This window comes from Camellia sinensis, chromosome 9, assembly GCF_055761805.1.
Source record: "Camellia sinensis isolate YWXY chromosome 9, ASM5576180v1, whole genome shotgun sequence".
Lineage (NCBI taxonomy): Eukaryota > Viridiplantae > Streptophyta > Magnoliopsida > Ericales > Theaceae > Camellia > Camellia sinensis.
The window spans coordinates 23,161,876-23,180,784 of NC_138969.1; the positions used below are offsets into that span (position 1 = coordinate 23,161,876).

At 33.0% G+C, this 18,909-nt stretch overlaps 2 protein-coding genes across 5 annotated transcripts; both read left to right on the forward strand.

The window, feature by feature from the left end:
• Positions 1–1,224: 1,224 nt before the first annotated feature.
• LOC114297109 (benzoyl-CoA reductase subunit C, putative (DUF630 and DUF632)) lies at positions 1,225–9,734 on the forward strand. Of its 3 annotated transcripts, none has more exons than XM_028241473.2 (7): positions 1,225–1,458; positions 1,570–2,426; positions 2,524–3,388; positions 4,003–4,187; positions 5,729–5,952; positions 7,376–7,706; positions 9,056–9,734. In XM_028241473.2, the coding sequence occupies exons 3-7, from the start codon at positions 2,572–2,574 to the stop codon at positions 9,515–9,517; spliced, it is 2,019 nt and encodes a 672-aa protein (XP_028097274.2). In that variant the 5' UTR covers positions 1,225–1,458; positions 1,570–2,426; positions 2,524–2,571; the 3' UTR covers positions 9,518–9,734. The 3 variants fall into 3 exon arrangements, with proteins under 3 accessions (XP_028097274.2, XP_082742429.1, XP_028097273.2); XM_028241472.2 differs by having other exon boundaries at positions 1,280–1,458; positions 1,570–2,421; XM_082886303.1 differs by having other exon boundaries at positions 1,570–3,388.
• Positions 9,735–13,590: 3,856 nt separating this feature from the next.
• On the forward strand, positions 13,591–17,697 carry EDA35 (temperature sensing protein-like protein). Of its 2 annotated transcripts, XM_028241474.2 has the most exons (4): positions 13,687–13,930; positions 14,706–14,750; positions 14,882–15,986; positions 17,430–17,697. In XM_028241474.2, exon 3 carries the CDS (start codon positions 14,951–14,953, stop codon positions 15,959–15,961), a length of 1,011 nt encoding a protein of 336 aa, XP_028097275.2. In that variant the 5' UTR covers positions 13,687–13,930; positions 14,706–14,750; positions 14,882–14,950; the 3' UTR covers positions 15,962–15,986; positions 17,430–17,697. The 2 variants fall into 2 exon arrangements, with proteins under 2 accessions (XP_028097276.2, XP_028097275.2); XM_028241475.2 differs by lacking the exon at positions 14,706–14,750 and having other exon boundaries at positions 13,591–13,930.
• Positions 17,698–18,909: the final 1,212 nt, after the last annotated feature.

Sequence of the window (18,909 nt, forward strand, 5' to 3'; positions counted from 1 at the left end):
TTCATTTGAATTGTTATATTAAAAAATGTGTTTGAAATTGAAATGATAAATTTATCCTTAATTTCATTTTTTTCAAAATTGATGTAAAGAGGCAAAAGTGTAATTTACTACCAGTGGGGCAAGTAGGCTACAGTGCCACTGATCGTAGGCTGCCAAGCTACATTTTTTTTAAAAAAAAAAATATAAATCAACGGTTCAACTACTGTTCAAGGCTAAAAAGCTTTTTTTCAAACTTCAGACTAAAATAGCCTATCTCATGCCTTCCCAAACACCGCCAGCATATATATGTTTGATTTACAAAAAGAATCATGCTTTACAAATTTAACTTTTATATTTTATAAAATTAAAATTATATTTTTAGAACATAATTTTAAAAAGCGATATTGGTTTCATACAAAGGGAGATGGGAATGGAATTCATAACACAAACAACTCACATTTTAAAAATAAATTTTATAATAACGCTAATTCTCCTTAGGATTTGAAAATTGGTTTGGTTGGTTGGATTTTCAAAATATTTTTTTTTATAATTTTTTAAAAATTGGTTTAGTTAAAAATAAATGTATTAATTATTTTTATATGATTTATTATTTTTATTAAAAAATAATTCTAAAAAAATAAAAAATAAATATTTATTTTTATCAAATTGTTTTTATAATTTTTTAAAAATATTTTACAAAATAAATTATTTTACCAAACATATCATATTAATTTAGAGTTGGTTATTAGACATTTTTTGATTTTTTATAAAAAATAAAATAATGATATGACATATATAAATATATTTATTAAATAAGTACATTTAAATAAATATATTTATAGTTGCGCCTTAAGGAGCAATGAGTGAAAGGTTTGGAATTGTAATTGATGATGAATCAGCGACAACTTTTTAAAATTGCAACATAGTTTTACTAACAAATTAACCTTCTATCTTTGATAAAAAAAGAAAAAAAAAAGAAAAAAAAGTGCATTACTGCCCAAACAGCCCCTTAAAAAATCCCCTACCATGCTAATATACGCATTCCAATGGAATTTCTACCACTGTGATTTATGGGGGTCTTTTGGAAACAATAGTAAAAAGTCAATTTTTAAATTTTTTAGTTTTTTTAATTAAAAAAAGTCAGTTTTTTTTCTCAAAATAATCCAATTTTCTGTCAAAAAAAATTACTAAAAAAATTAAAAAATTAATTTTTTACTAACTTCTCAAAATACCTTCCACACACCTATACCATCGTGTTCGCATGTGTAGTGTCGGCGTTTGTACACCGTACTAATAAGTATCATTTTTTTGAATTTGGAGTTTTATCGCTAAAATGCGCCTCCTCTTGGGAGGCTTCTTATGGTCTCTTGGGTTTCGAGCTCACCCCTCTCTCTCTTTCTCTCTCTCTACATTTTCTCTGTGTTATCTGAATTGGGTGTTCTCTCTTTGTAGAGCATGAACAGAGTACACACTTGAGTGGTTTGCTTTCAAACCTTCTCTTGAAGATTCTCACCTTTTCTTTTCTGTGCATTGTATGTTCTGGCATTTTATCAAAACCCTAATTTAAGTTCTTTTTTATTTTTTTGGCAGACAAAGGCAACAACAACTACAGCATTTGCAGTTCCTTCAGTGATCTGTCCTTTTAGCAGTTTTTGCCTCAGTACCATTGTTTTATTTTATTGCATTTTTGTTTCAATCTTATAATATTGCAAAATATAAAAGAAAAGACCAAGAGGGCTCTCGTGACTAGTTGAAAGGGAACAGTTGAGCTTTGAGCAGACACATTTTGATTTTTTAATTTTGATTTTTTAATTATTTATTTTTATTTTTATTTTTAAAATTTTGAACATTTTGGGAAAAGGCTCGTTTGGTTGTGGAAATATGGAGATTTTGGACATGGGTGCTTTTGCTTTTTGCTGTTTTTATCTTTTTTAAGGTGTTTGGGTCATTGGAATGACTGTTCATGTAGTGGGAAAAAAAGGCAAGAGATGTGGAGTGTGGAGTGTGGAGTGACTATGGTCATGTTCATTGGATGAAGATCTAAAGTTTGGCACAGTAAAATGGGCAAAATCTGAATCAGATAAATGAAAAGACTACCCATCTTTTGAATTTTGGTGAGAGCTTTTGTTGGGTTTGTGAGTTCTCAGGATTTGCAAAATGGGTATTGTTGTTTGATGTTCTTTAGTTCTGCTTTGAGGTTTCTGAATCAATTTTTATGTAACAGTCTAGGATTAGAATAATGGGAATTTTAAGGTTTTTGGGGCTCTGATTGTGGTTATGAAGATTGTTTTGCTGAATGAATTGGGAGAGAACAGGGAAAGCATGCTGAATTGGAAATAATCTGCAACAACTTTTTTGGGTTTAGGGATGAAGATCATTGGCATGAAGATCATTTGAACTCAACAAAACCAAAGAAAGTGCACACAAACCGATTTAGAATTTGTAAGGTTTAACTCTACTTTGCGCTTCTTTTGATCTTTAAGGCGTGTTGTTACACAAAATTGGACCTGCATTTGGTTTTCTTAGACCTGTTTTGTTTACTAGTTAAGCTAGATAGCAAAAGCTTTTGTTTACGATATCCATATTGAAGAAATGGGCTGTGTTGCTTCAAGAATTGATAAAGAAGAGAGGGTAAGGATTTGCAAGGATAGGAAGATGTTAATGAAACAATTGGTGGGGTTTAGAGGAGAATTTGCTGATGCCCAATTGACTTATTTGAGATCACTGAAAAATACTGGAGTAACCCTTCGTCAGTTCACCGAGTCGGAGTCATTGGAACTTGAAAATACCTCCTTTGGCGACCTTCCTTTGCCTCCCTCACCACCTCCCCCTTTGCCTCCTTCCCCTCCTCCTCCCCCAACTTTTAGCCCAGACTCGAGGATGTTTGAGGATAAACAAAGGATGTTCGAGGATAAACAAAGGGTGGAAATTGCCCAAGAAGAAATCGTAGAGGTTGGTGAGGAAACTAGTTGCACACCGCCGCCTCCCCCAGTTCCTAGCTCAACCTGGGATTTTTGGGACCCTTTTTCCCCTTCTTCACTTCCTTGTGAAGAGAAGAGAGAATTTGTAGAACCAATTGAGGAGGAAAATTGGGCAGAGGCCAACGCTGAATTTGAGGAAGAAGAACAAGAGGAAAATATTGTTGACAAAAATGCTGCAAATCTGCTTCCTGAGAAGCACGAGACCATTGAGTTGGGTGACGATAGCTCATCAATGGTTAGCTGGCACACTAAAGACACTGCAGATATGGCCATGGTAGTCTGCAGGAGCAAGAAAACATTGGCAGGTATTGTTAAGGAGTTAGATGATTATTTCCTGAAAGCATCAGCAGGTGTCAAGGACATAGTGATTCTTGTGGACATCAATTCTAGTGAAACTTTCCGTTGGCAGAATTCAAAAGACAACAAGGGTAAATATTTTATCATCTTGCTCCATTGAAACAGTATAGCATTTTTTTTTAGTCTCCATTGTATATTGTCTGAGGAGACTTGCTTAGCTTAGCTACCATCAACTTTCTTTAGTGTTGCTCGTAACATCTTCATTTGTATTACTCTTTTATATATTTATATTGTTGAGCCTGTTTATTTTCTGTAAAAAAGCTGGTTAGTTCCTATATCTATAACAGCATTTGTGTCTATTGTACAAGAGTGATGGCTTAGGAAGTTCTTCTAGTTGCTCTACTCATTTCTTATTTTGTACCTGGACCATGGTGAAGACAGTATTGAGATAAGAGCAATTCCAGCATAATAAGTGTTTCCTTATTTTTTTATGAAATTAATTTATCCTTTTGCTTTTGGTGGGTACTATTTCTGAAATGGATATAGATGTTTATGGTGTCATTGTGAAACATACTCTTGTACATCAAATTTCTTGTTTTATTACTGAATTCTGGTGAAGAATATAGCTGCTGAATCTCTAAATGTCTTACCTGTATACATGTATTGAATCATTCATTGTTATTTAATTACTTGCTCTTCTAGTTTCCAAGTGTCTCTTGGAGCTTATAGTACCTACCATTTCCAGAGAGGAGGGGCAGTTCTGCCAAGGTCTTTAATGCATTGACGTGGAGTTGGTCTTCTAAATCACTTCAATGTACAAGAAGTGCTGCAGAGTTCTGTGGTCCTAGTGAGCCATGCAGGCCCGGTGCTCATTGCATCACACTTGAAAAACTATATGCTCAAGAACAGAGACTCTACAAGGATGTTAAGGTATTTTTGCTATTTAATAATTTTAATTGGTTGATTAGTCCATAAAGAGTCTCTACGTACACCTTTATTTATACCATTATATTACTGTCTCTGTGTGTGTGGGATCCTGCTGCTTAAAATTCTTAAGAAGTTGAGGATGATATGTTAGTCACATCTCCATTAGGAGACTAAGGGTTGTTCTTGTTCACATTCCACATCAAATTTTCAAGTGGTTATCATTGGATGTTTTTGGCGGCTATATCCTTAATGGGTGGAAGTTATTTTTGAGAAACTGCTCATGATAAGGGTCCTAGTCAATTTAAAGGGCTTGTGATAACCATCATATTACTTGAAACCCTGATTACTCCACATCTATTTCAGATTGTGATTACCATTATATTACTTCCAAATAACAGTCCCATCTATTCTATTGGTGAAATAGAATTGGCTTGAAAGCTCTTCCTCCACATCTCAATACAGTGTGAGATTGTGCATAAATGTATTTGTGGGTGTTTGAGCTTCTACTTCACACTTTGAACAACATGGTAGGAGTGAATTTCTACCGCTATAGTTGATTTCTTTCAATGGGTATTCAAGCCAATTTGTTGTTGTTGTTTGGGATGAATTAGTATCGAAGACATTGCTTTATTCAGTAGGTTTTTGTCATTAATATGGATTTCAGCTTCCCAATATTTTTGTGGCATGAGTGTACTCTTAATACAGAAACAACAATCTTCCTTTTACTTTCCATCAAGAAACTTCTTTGTTCTTTTGACTCTTTTTGTTTTGTTTATTTATTTATGTTCTGAAGTTTATCTTCTTCTTCTTCTTCTTGGATGGCAATCGGGTTACTTCATATTAACAGAATGACAGGAAACAAAATAAAATTTATGAATTTACTGCAGTTCCAAGACAGAAATCTTCCCACCACAATTGCACTTGTTAATCACTGTACTGCATTTGATTGATAGAAAAAGAGAACTTAAATAACTGAAATTTCTTGAATTACTGAATATGAGGATTAGATCTTTGATATATGTTTCTGCCAGATACTGCTCAGAATTGTCTGGGTGTAGCAGCTATGATCCACTACAAGGATCAAAGATGAGTTACTGGTGTAATATGTTTCCTTTTGGGTGTTTACGCTAATGTCCCTTGAGATTTGGGGAAAATACATAAAGTCTCACAATTTTGGCATAATTACATCGAACTCCATTGAGATTTTAATTGACATTACACTAAGCTGCCCTTTTATCAGTAATTTGTTAGTCGTATCTTATCATGCGGATGAGAAAATGATGTTGTCATATCTTTTACATCAAAATATACATTTTGCCTTGTTTGTTTGTTTGTGTGTTTACACACCATCTGTATTAGTTTCAGAAACTTCAACCTTACTAAAAAGGAGGTTGGTGTAATTATGCCAAACTTGTGGGGCTTATTGTATTTTTACTAAACCTCAAGGGTTGTCAATATAATTTACCCTTTCTTTGTATTTCTTTCTTTGTTGTCCTTTTCTGATATCCTTCTTCTCTTGTGGTAAATATTATTTTAATTTGTAGGATAAAGAGATTACTAAGTTAGAGCATGAGAAGAAATCCTCACTCCTCCAAAAGCAACAGGATGAAGACCACGACTGGACGAAGACTGAGAAAACTCGATTTATTGTTGAGAGTTTGCAGTCTGACATAATACATTTGGAAGAATCAATTAGTAGGTCTTGTTCGTCCATATCAGAGCTTATAGTTGAAGAGCTGCATCCTCAGCTTATCTCAATAATTTCTGGGTAGGGATCTGGATATTACAACTAAACATTCTTTCTTACTAATTCTTGATTTGGTGCTAAATTGGGTAAACTTTAGGTGTGATTGTTAAAAATTATAATTTGCTGAAAATAATTTCTCCAAAATGACTATTTCTTTGTGATTTGTTTGGGAATATGGGTTTGTTTGTCATTTATCTCACATCTTACATTAGTTGAACAAGGATAGCTGTGAATTTTTGTCATGGGGTACACCCCTCACTGACAACATACAACACGTTAATTATTATTTGATATTCATGTATATGAATATTTAATTCAAAGACAACAAGAAAATCAATGAATCCTTAGCCACTTCAATGTTGACATGAGCTGGGCAACAAACCCACCCGCCCGCACAAACCGCCCGACCCTACCCTACCCGCAGTGCTTTGGGCGGTTTCGATGTAGGTAGGTGGGCGGGTGCGGGTCAAGAAATTGGCAAAAGATCGGGTTCGGGTCGAACCTGCCCCGCCCGCAACCCGCATCTTTTTTTTTTAAGAAAAAATAACTAGTTATTATTATTATTTTTTGCATTTTGGATGGATGGAGATAACTAGTTATTATTTTTATTTTTACATTTTGGATGAAAGTAAAATTTATTATATGGGCACTTATATACATTATCATGATCTAATGATATTTAAATTAGTGTTATTAGTTTGAGTTTTATTTATATATATAAAAAAAAAAAAATCATTATATTCCATTAGTCTATTAGACACAGTTAAATATGATATTTTGAATTGTCATTCTATTATTACATTATTGCATATTAAAAACTAAACAGTGAAGATTAATCCACTATTAAAATTAGTGTTACTAGTTTGACTTTTAAGGGTTTGTTTTTGCATATTTAAATTAGTGTTACTAGTTTAACTTTTAAGGGTTTGTTTTTGCAAGCTAAGGAGGAAGATTAATTACTATCCTCAAGCATGGTTCCATATCATCTTATCTAACATGTGGACTATTTATTATGATCATGAATTGTATATCTTGTAATTTAATTTATAACTCTTCTAAAAAAAAAAAAATGTTTAGAAAGTAACAAAAAATGTCAAATTTACTTAAGTTTAAAAATAAAAAAAATAAAAAAAAAACACTAAACCGCAAACCGAACCGCACCCGCCCGCACAAACCGCGAACCGCATCACGGGCGGTTGCGGGTCCATTTTTCCCCAACCGCATAAGTGCGGGTCGGGTCGGTTTTGACCCGCACCTGGCCAAAACCGACCCGCGAGCAGCCCTGTTCTGTGTCTGGAGAGAGAAATTCCCTATCTAGCTTTCAACCTCTTTTTATTTTTGTTGTTGCTGTCCTTTTCCCTTTATTTCATGTTGGCATGTTCTAAATGCTGAATATTCTCCATTTCCAGAGGTTTTTTAAAATTATTTTCTGTTAATTGTTCAGGCTGACGAGTATGTGGAGAACAATCTATGAGTGCCATCAAGTTCAGAATCATATATCCCAGCAAGTGAGTCATCTCACAAATCAGCAAAGCGTCGAACCAACTACTAATTATCATCGCCAGGCTGCAGCTCAGCTAAAAACAGAGGTTAATTCATGGTACAATAGCTTCTGCAAACTTATAAAAGCTCAAGGAGAGTATGTAAGAGCTCTCTGCAGGTGGATACAACTCACTGAGTGCTTTGCAGAGGACTCTCAACAGAGTGGTAGCTCATCTGCAGTGCATACCCTTTGCGAAGAATGGCAGCTGACCCTTGACAGGCTCCCGGATAAGGTATTTATACTATTTGATCTTATGTTCAAGCTCTTTACATTTCTTATTACATAATAGCTGATATCTGACTTCTATGTAGGTCCCGTTTGGTATCACTTCTAAATTAGTTTTTATGATTATAATTTTTTTTTTCCCCAATTATTATCTTAAAAGACTTGAAATAAATTGTAAATTGGTTCGATTCAACTTTTGGTAATTGGTGAAAAAAGGTGAACCTATTTGGTTAAATAAGCTGTTACATAACTTCTTTTGTTGTACAAATATGCAGAATGCTCTCAAGTTATAATTAATATGTATTTAAGAGTTATAAAGTAATTTTTTAAAAAAAGCTACAAATTGTAGCTTAAGAAAACCTCTTTTTATGGGGGGTCAAATAAGCTGAAAATGTCAAATAAGTTATAATATAAAATTGCAACAAAAAACAGTTAGGCAAAATTTTGTTTTCAAGCAAAGAAACTGAATAAGTTGACTTATAAGTGTTACCAAACGGGGCCATTATCAATTAACACCATACAAATACAAATACATATATACATATATATGGTTCAGTCCACTTCCTTTTAGAAAATTTGCAGCCCTCAGGGAGGAGTAGAACCAATAATTGGCTTATGTTTGCTAGTTCCAGACTCAGGTGGTATGTTGGTAGTCAAATTGTGTCTTGCAAATTTATTTATTTATTTTTATAAAAAAACTAGACTAATAACCACATTAGATATCTGAGCAGTTAGAAAATTATGATGATAGGTTGAATTAAGATCAGCTTACACAATAATGTCCTTTTTGGATTGTGGAAGTTGTTTTGTAGGTTTTCAAATAGGGTGATCTAGGAACATCCAATCATTGTTGTTTATTGGAATAGCAATCACTTGGGTAAAGAGATATGTCTAGTTGTATAACTGTGAATGAATTTGAATCAAGAGCATTTGGACACTCCACAAACCAGAACTGTTTATTAAGAGTTCAACCTGGTCAATATTTTATAATGGATTGGAAATATCTCGCTTGTTTTAGGGAAAAAAAAAACAGATGTTCATAGGCTGAGGTTACTTTTCTGAAGAACTCAAATATAATAAATGATTGAATTCTCTCATTTGTTGGATCTTTTATAACTGTTATTCTTTGTTCTCCCATCTGGTGGCCATGAAATCAAATTTATAAAACCATTTATCATTGCTTTAACCACTCTTTTTGTGCTTTAGTGGGAACCTGATGCACTAGGTCACCCTTTTACTCTTTCACATGCTTTATTATATAAGAATCCATTACAACTCATTTATCTCTACTATGTTCTACAAATACTTTATTTTATTTTTTTTAAATTTTTTTATGACAATCTGCCATGTTTACAGGTAGCATCAGAGGCCATTAAGACCTTTTTATCAGTTATACATTCTATAGTCTTGCAGCAGGAAGAAGAACTCAACCTGCAGAAAAAATCGGACAAGCTTGAGAAAAGACTGCAAAGGGAGTTAAGTTCTCTGTCTGAAATGGAGATGAAGCTCGAGGGAAACTTTAATGTGGAAGATGCGAATTCCATTTTGAATCCAAAGCATCCTTTATCAGTCAAGCGCGCTAAAGTTGAGGCTCTGAAAAAACGAATGAATGACGAGAAGGCCAAGTATCATCATTCAGTCCAGGTTACCCGAGCCATGATTCTGAATAACCTACGAACAAGCCTCCCCAATGTGTTCCAGGCACTAATGGGATTTTCAAGTGCCTATGCACAGACCTTGGAGGCCATTCTTGGTCGTGCCAAACCAGTAGATTGTGATGTACCTTTCAGCCCAACAGCAAACATGTTGAACTTTTAAGTTGATGAGATGTAGTAGCGAGTTGTCAGGTCTTGTTTAAGAGTTCCGGTTTTGTGTTCTGATTCTGATTCTGATTCTGATTCTGGTTCTGGTTCTGGTGCCAAGTTTACCAAGATGATGCTTCAGAACTTTAGTGGGATTTATGTATATTTCTCGAAAACTAGAACCTTTTTGGATGATGAATGATAAATTTGATAGTATTCATCAGTATTGAAAACATCAATGGTGAAAAATAGTATTCGGAGACTCCGGGTTCTGAAAGGAAGAGGTGCTCGAGTTATTTTTCCTCTGTTTACTCCCACCCTTCAACCTCCACCTCTCCCCCACCACCGCCGCCACCACCATCCATCCAAAGCCCCCTCCATCAGACTACAAAAACAAAACTCAGAATTCAAACTTACTGCCATTATTGAAGTCACTAGATTATTCCTTTTCTTGCACAAAACCATCATATGAACCAAATTGTATAGATGCGCTCATAAGCAATAAATTTTCTCACTTTCTATTTTCTAATGCCATTGCTCTAATGCTAGAACTGTAAACCGGAAGAGTCTAGTAAATTGTTTAAATTTGATTTGTTTATTTTCCGAGATAATCTCAAAGAGTTCAAATAGTTTGATTCTTTTATAAGACATACAAGTTTATTAAGTTGAATAGCAAGTTATTTAAGTATAATAATGTGGGAACACAATTCTTGCTACAACCACCCTCATCTTCATACGTAGAGAGAGAGAGAGAGAGAGAGAGAGGGAAAGTGTCACATCTTTCTCTCTATAGATGTGTAAATAAATATAGAAATTGGTGTGTTACTGTCCTTATTCATTCTCAATAAAAAGTGTAAAATATAATTTAAGCATATGAAGCACCCAAGCTGCATTGAGGACTTCTAAAGTACAATTTATTGTATGCAGAAATTTTTAAGTGTGTAAAAATGTTAATATCACATCATTTTTAAAAAAAAATTATGTATACATTTTTTAAATGTAAATATGTTCATGATGTAGAAATTTGTTCACATCATATTACTACCAGCAATATCTAATACCTCAAAGCCAAAAAAAAAAACAACCAATATTAATAGTATTGCGTTTTTGTTTGGATTAATTACAATTAGACTCTTCAACTATTAGATAAAATCTATTTACTCCCCTCATCTTTGAGTCTATAAATTTTAACCCTTTTAACTATTAAAAAAAAAAAATACAATAGTATTTTAACCTAAAAAAAAGATATTTATACAGTATATATAGGCCTATTTTAGGAACTCGACTAAAGCTAATTTTTTGAATTTTTGAATTTTTTGAATCACATTATCTCTATTTTTTTACATATTTTTTTTTATAAAAAAAATCAAAAAATTAATTTTTAACTTACTTTCTAAAATAAGCCATAGTTAAGGTGGTTAATACCTGTAGGCCCCTTTTGGTAGACCTGTGAGAAAGTGATTATAGATTATAATTTAACAGATTATAGCTGTGAACATAAGCTGTTAACCTGTTTGGTGCAACTGTGAAATTATAGATTTAAGCAGTAGAGTAGTATTTGGTTGATAAACTGTAAAATAGTTTTTACTGTATAATTGTCATTTTTGCCCTTATATGATAATTTTGTCATTTTTTTCAGTTTTAATTTTAAAAAATTATTTCATTAATAAAAGTTAATATAATTAGTAGCAATTAATATAAAAATTGATACATTTGATAAAAATGTAATGGACGTATTATTGTAACAATTTTTTTTCCATTATAAATTAATTAGTATCAATTAATACTAAAATTATTAATTAGTATCAATTAATATTAATAATCAACAATTGTTATTAATTAGTATCAATTAATAATTAATTCATTACAAAAATATACAATATTAATTTTTTAATAATTAATACCAATTAATATTGATACCAATATAAAAATTGTTGATTTTTTTTCTTTTTTTTCTTCTTCTTTCTTTTTGTTAATTTTGTTTAATTTATTAATTCATTACATATTATTTTTTAATTTATTAACCGTAGCCGGTAGCTAGGGTTTCAACGCCGGAGAACAACGCAGATCGAGAGAGAGAGAGAGAGAGGGGGATGGCGGTGGTTAAAGTTTCAGATCGCAATCGCGATCATAAATAGAGAGAAAGAGCACGGGTCGATCTTGACGGTGGCAAACAACGCTGGAAAACAACGCAACTAGAGAAAGAGAGATGGCAGTGGTTAGGTTTCAAATTGCGATCGCGATGGTAACGGAAGGTGACAACGGAGTAGATATTAAGAGAGAGAGCGAGTGAGAGAGAGAGAGAGAGAGAAGACAAATCGTGAAGAGAGAGAGAAAGAGAAGAGATAGCGGTTAGTGAGAGAGAGCTCTGGTTTGTTTGCCAGAAATCGCCTCTCTCTCTCTCTCTCTCTCACTTTGTCTCTCTCTCTCTCCAGTGAGCAAATGAACAATGTTTTGAGAAAATGAGTTTATATACTTGGGTTTTTGGTAATAGTTGAAATTGACGATGGGCATTTAAGTAATTTTGCTCATCGATTTTCAACTTTCCGTTAAAAGCTGAAATGGGAAAGCAGCTCCTCCCCTAATCAAAGAAAAAACTAAAAATCAGCTTATAAAAAGGTATAATCTACACCATTAAGCTATACCAAATACTCAAAAATAACTTATTTTAAGCTATAAGTTGACTTGAGCTGAAAATAAATTGTGCCAAACAAACAAGCACATAGATTCATAAGTAAAGGGTTGATGTAACTATTATATAATGGCCCTGTTTAATAATGACTTTTTAAATTAAAATATATAATAAAGATAAAATATGTTAAAATAATTAATAAGATAAAATGTCACATTTAAACTATAATCATTTCACTTTTTCTCTCACAATCATCAATCAATTATAAAAAAAAGCAATCAACTTTTAAAATACAATTTTTTTTAATCAAACTAAAATAATTAACAATTCAAAAAGCCAACTAAAATGACCAACTTTCCAAACGAGCCTAATAAATGAGGGGTTGAGATAATGATATTACCTATGGGTGTTTGCGGTTCAATTGCGGTCAGAAAACCTATAATCCGTCATTCGTCCGACGGATTGGTGTATTGAAAAAAATCAATCCGCATTCGTCTATCTGATTGATGCAAATTTTGAACATAATACAACTTGTGAACATTTTTTTTTATAACAATCAAACTCAATATAACCAAAAGATTATCAAGTAAATTGTCAAATATCAATAATAAATTCGTATAAAAAAATCATGCATTATCAAAACTATTTCATTATTTTTTTTATTTAAAAACTATTTATTTGAATTTTTTTTTAAAATGACAAAATTAAGTATTATATTTTTCACACAAAAATATCAAATATTAACACTAAGGTCGCGTTTGGTAACGTTTTTGGTGTATGCTTACAAAAAAATTTTAAACTAGTTTTTTTTTTTTTTTTTTTAAGAAAAACATAAACTACAAACACATTTGGTTTGAACAAAATATTTGAAAAATTTTAAAAACACAAACTAAAAAATATGTTTGTTCATGCCTAAAATATTTATGTTTATTTTTTGTTATTTATGACAACGTGATCATACACATTATAATTAGAAAAAAAATTAATTGGAAAAAAGAAAAAAATTATTTAAAAAAATTAATTAGAAAAAAAATTTGTTAGTCAAATTTTTAAATTTCTGTTTAAAAACTAACATAACCTCATTTTTTGAGTTTACGTTTTTTTCTCAAATTTACAAACTGAGACAACTATTTATAAGCCAAAAAAGTTATCAAACAAGTTTTTATGACAGTTTTTAAATTTTTTGTAAATATAAAGTAAAAATTGAAAACGAAATGGTCACCAAATAAGCCCTTAACATTTGATAAAAGAATTTTTAAATTAAAAATAAATTGAAAATACAATAGAATATTTAAACTATTTTTCAATTGAAAATACAAACCGAATATCTAAAAAAATTAAAAACACAAAGTCTTACAAATTACTAAGAATGCCGCGATTTGACAGTTCGGTTGTTGACAAATGAATCTCAAATCTACTAACCATCCAAAACTAGACGAATTGAAAAAAACTAATCCACAATTATCTTCTTATCATCACAAATCCATCCAAAATGCGACGAATCGATTTGATTAGACGAATTTAGCCGGATGAAAATATTAATATTAGCTAATAACTGGGGGTCTTGGTGTAATTATAATCAACCTTGTTATTTTGCTGTGGAAAAGTTTCAGCCGCCATTCACTGGTTTCTGGAATTCCGAAGCATTCGTCTGAGCCACACGCACACCCAAATGTTGAAGAGAGAGAGAGAGAGAGAGAGAGAGAGAGAGAGACTAGTTGAAGTTGAAAATCAAAGACCCATCTCCAAAACCCAACTTTTTAAACTTCAAATCCACTCTTTTGCCTCCTCCACCAGGTAAAAATTCACTTTTTTTTTTATGTATCTTTGTTTCTTTTCTCTGATTCTTTTAGTATTTCCACGAATTTCAATGCCAACATGTCTTTTTTCTTTACTTTTCTTTCATTTTTGTTTTGTATAGTTCGCAATTGAAGCAATTATTGGCTTTGAAATAGTTAATAAAGTACTGAAGCATTTGAATATAGGTTGAGAAATAAGAATTAAGTTTTGATGGTTTTTTTTGCTGTTGAAGAATGGGAATATATGTTGCGCCAAAGATGTTTGACAAATTGCCTGACCCAGTTTTTAACTTTTAAAGATTCAACAGGAATTAGTTCTTTTTAATCTTTCTTTTCTTGGTTTGACATTTTACCTGGGCGGCTTTTTCTAATGAATTCGTGAATTTGAAGTGTTAGGCTTATTGTTCAAAGCTCACTCAAAACATATGATTATTCAAGTTCATCCTCCTTGCAAACAACTGGGTTGCTCATTTTTAAATCCCATTATCTACTTCCTGTGTCAAGAAGTCATTCTGCATTATAACATTTTTTAACATACTTAAATGAGGATCCATCAATAATACTTATTTGGGCAATGGAAAGCCTTCTGTTGATATTGTAACTTCACTTGTCTATGATGAGGACAAGCTCAAAGTTAGGGAGAGGGAAGACGCAGATGGGTCAGTGAAGTGGTTTGTAGTTTTTTTGTGTTCGATAAAGTTTCGTTTCAATGAATGTCATTTTGTTAGGAGCCAAAATGCTTGTATACAGAGTAGTTCTTTTTGTTTTGACAGATCCTTGTTGCAAAATTCATACCATTCCAAGAACTAAGATTTAAGGTACAAATCTATGGTCTTTTGTAACTTGTGTTCTTTCCACTTGGTATTTTGGCAACTGGGACCTATTACATTGACTATGCTTTGACTTCTCCCAAACTCACTTACTAATGCACTCTGGAAATGTTGCACAGTAATCAGAAGAAAGTAATTTTGCTTTGCTAAAAGATAGAGAAAGGAGTCTTTATCTTCTTCAACAAAAAATGCAGGAAGAAGAAGTAAACAGATGCCAGATTCAGGAATGGTACCCAAAATTTAAATCAGTCTCTATCAAAACCTTGATTCATGAACTTCCAGAATCCTTTATTAAGTATCTTCTTGATGATTCTGGGCCCTTCCTTCTTCCTCTTTCCATATCAAATGAAGATGCCCTACCCAATAGAGTCCATAAACCTGAAGAGGAAGAAGATTATGTTGTATCAGAAGGATCTGGAGACGAATCAGAACAACCTTCACCAGCACCTTCTTTCCCAGAACTTGAATTGCAGATCAAGAAATCTATTGAATCCCTTGGGGGTGCTATCTTTCCCAAGTTGAATTGGAGTGCACCTAAAGACTCTGCTTGGATCAGCTCAACTGGAAGCCTCAAGTGCACCTCTTTCAGTGAGATCGCACTTTTGCTACGATCGTCTGACACTCTTGTCCATGATCTGTGTCATGCATATGATTCGTGCAACGACAAGAGTTCATCAAGACCCTCAAGTTTCATCCTAGCTCTTCGCAAGTGGTATCCCTCTCTCCGTCCAGAGATGGAATTTCGTTGCTTTGTACATTGTCAGCTCCTAGTTGGAATTTCCCAACGTGAGGTCACTGGATTTTATCCTGCCCTTCTTGAGAGGAAAAATGAGCTAGAAGTGGTGATTCGGGAATTTTTTACGGATGAAGTGAGGATGAAATTTGAGTCTGAAAATTACACGTTTGATGTTTATGTTAGAAAGGATGGGCAGGTTAAGCTTCTGGATTTTAACCCTTGGGGTGCATTTACACTGCCACTGCTGTTTACATGGGAGGAATTGGAGCAAAATTTTAATGAAAATGGTAATACTTCGGAGTTTCGAATAGTAGAGAGCCAGTGTGGAGTACGGCCCGGATTAAAAACTGCAGTTCCTTACGATTACTTAGACACCAGTCCAGGGAGTGGTTGGGATCAATTCCTGAGGAATGCTGATGAGGAGTTGCAACGCCAGATTCAGTCCTCTGGCAAAGGTGATTAAGGATTTTGCTTTCCCCATTTCTGAGGTTAGTGTGACAGTTAATACATGTCAAATATTAGCTAAATATTTCATGCGCCTGTCGATTTTGTGTTTGCACAAAACCTTCTACTATTGCACTTCTATCTCATGACCACTTTCCTCTTCATCTTTTTTGCCTGTTCTTTTATAATTGCTTAATGTGATGGATTTTCTATATATATATATATATAAAATAATAAATAAAAAACGGTCTTTTGCTCATCTGACTCAAGCTTGCCTTGTCCTATGCTCTTTGGTGTTGTCTCACAAAAGTTTCAGGAGAACCTATTGTAATTTTGTGTGATGATCACTTTGCTATTATCTTGGGTTTGCTAGTTGATGGTTATGAAAAGTGATAGATCAATTTCAGTGATCCTGTCTATGTTGCAGATTTTATGTTCATTTGTCATTGTCAGCATGATAGAATCAGATCTAACCTCTCAATAGAAGGAAGATATGTATGTATAGGGTTCTACATTGTGTTGCAAGAATGTGTTCGTTCAGATGGATTAAAAGTTACTAGAATTCCAGAAAATTTGGGTTAAAAAAAGTTTATTCTTGATTGAATTAGCTAGTGTTTCACATGAAGACCATCTCAAATAACTCTCCAAAAATCTCGCCCTCTCCGAGGCCAGTAATTGAAAACTTGGAAACTTGATTTTTTTTTGCTTGATTGCATTAATGAATAATTCACACAGATCATCTCAAACATCCAATAAACTCTTTTCAGTTCCAGTGTAATCCATATCCTTGGATAATCCAAATCCCCTAAAGTTACGTATTGCTGTATTTTATAAAGTAAATTATCTATTGGTTTAGATAACAATTACACTATAATTCATTATAAGTGTATATACCTATGTATTTATTTCTTCATTTCTAATCTTAAGCTTATCCCGTGCACAATTATTAACCAATAAAAAACTTACTTTGTAAGTTACTGCACAAATTAACCATAGAAGAGTTAGACTCCTCCTCGGATGGGGTACTTACTGGGTCAACTTGTAAGCAAGGTTCAAAAGAGTAGTAGTTAATTAATGCCATTAAGGAGGAAGCTCATCTAATGGATATACCAATCCAGTTAGGCTCTACAAAAAAGTTCTGGGCAGTGATCTTTGCATTTACTCGATTTTTACTAGAATACTCACTGATAGTACAGCTGATGTACTTCATACAGCAAGACAATTACTAGGAGGGAATTATTTCGGTGTTTTGGATGAGGAATTCTGATATCTATTCGAGTGTTTTCTGTATCCTGTTTGTGCTAAATCTTGTGGTATTCTTCAAATGAAAGAACATAATGCTTTGGCCAACAATGACATTAGTTTCTGCATTTGTTTGTTTATTGAAATTCTTGTTTTCTCTTCTGAATTCTAACATTGTTTGAAACTTGCGATTGATAGATTACTCTAGCTTTGTGTGACAAAAAATATGGACTTTTCTTGTGCAGCTCATAACTGAGGTGGAGGATTTCAAGCCTACGAGCTATCTGTGTTGTCACGCCCAAGGAAAATGGGTATTCTATTACCCATCTTAAGAAGGAAGTGATGTGAATTTTCAAAACTCAGCGATTTCAATTTAGAATGCAAATAAATTTAGTTGATTCACTGAAAGCTTTACTGAAAGCACAAATGATAGTAGTGGACCTGAGTTCAAACTGGCTTCAGAGTGAGCCTTCCGTTGCATTCAATACTGTAATGAGTTCATTGTTTGTGACATTCTGGTTGTTCTTGTTCGGATGTGTTTTTGCATACTATCCTTAGATTGTGTTTGGATCATAGATTTGGATTTCATTGCTAAATTTCTACCCAAATCCATGATCTAAACACAACCTTAAAGAAATTATTAACTGGTGACTGCTCAAAATAACGATGTTGGAGTTGGGTTATGGGTATGGTTAGAGAGGGTACAGCCTGGCAGGTTGTCTACAATCTGCAAAACAAACATTTTAGATCTGTGTAGCTGGTGACTGCTCAAATGCAAGGCCTGAAGCTGAATGGTTGGGCAGTTTTTGAGGTGCCTTCCGGTGAAAAAAAAAAGAAAAATAAAAATTAAACATGTTTATATTACTAAAAACAAAAATTAAAAAACATGTTGTCCACGTGCTTTGAAAACAAATAAGGTGATAGCTGAAAGAGGTTGTCAACGGTCAGAATAATAGCTGGCCATGTAGCATGGTGATCGGAGATGATTTCGTTTGGAGGGGGTTTTCAATGAGGTAATCTCAGACAATGGTAGTTGTAAGCGGCCGAAGGTGAGGATGGCTAAACAATGAATGAAAATTTCGTTTCTAAAAAAATTCATTTTGTAGCCGGTTATAGTGATGAGCGGTAGGTGGTTGATAAACATGGTGGGAGGGAATGAAAGAATGAAAGAATTTGATAACTTCTATAAGTATTGTTACAATTTTTTGAAAACAAAGATAAATAACAAGTTTATTTATTTATTTATTACAATTTTCAAAATTTTATAAATAAAAACTTATAAATATAAACGTTATTAAACAGATCCTAAACTATTATGTTCTCTGTTTTCTATTATCATTTTGAGTTGAATCAGATAAAAACTGATGCAAAATAACTACATAATAGAAAATTATTACTCTGCCACATAGAAATATCACAACAGTACTGTAAAAATCCCATTTAACAAAACACAAATGTCTTGCAAGCATATTGGAAGTTTTCCAATACCATATTGCATTTCAAGCATAGAAAACACCTGACAGATTGCAACATATCAACCAGCAAAGTAATTATGTAAGAAATGCATTGCTGGAATCACTTTCCAAACTTAACAAGGGTCACTATTAGCCTTCCATAAATTATTTTAGATTCTTCATTTCTTTGAGCCCCTACTTATATATTTTGAAACTCTCAAAATTTTATTTTCTCCTCAAATAATATCAAAATTATCCTTGTGAAAATATT

Bases quoted from the DNA above. Each gene is read 5' to 3' on its own strand.
- LOC114297109 (XM_082886303.1), top strand. From the start codon at position 2,572: ATGGGCTGTGTTGCTTCAAGAATTGATAAAGAAGAGAGGGTAAGGATT. The intron at 3,389-4,002 runs GTAAATATTTTA...TACCATTTCCAG, and splicing joins GAATTCAAAAGACAACAAGG to AGAGGAGGGGCAGTTCTGCC. The intron at 7,707-9,055 runs GTATTTATACTA...CCATGTTTACAG, and splicing joins TTGACAGGCTCCCGGATAAG to GTAGCATCAGAGGCCATTAA.
- EDA35 (XM_028241475.2), top strand. From the start codon at position 14,951: ATGCAGGAAGAAGAAGTAAACAGATGCCAGATTCAGGAATGGTACCCA.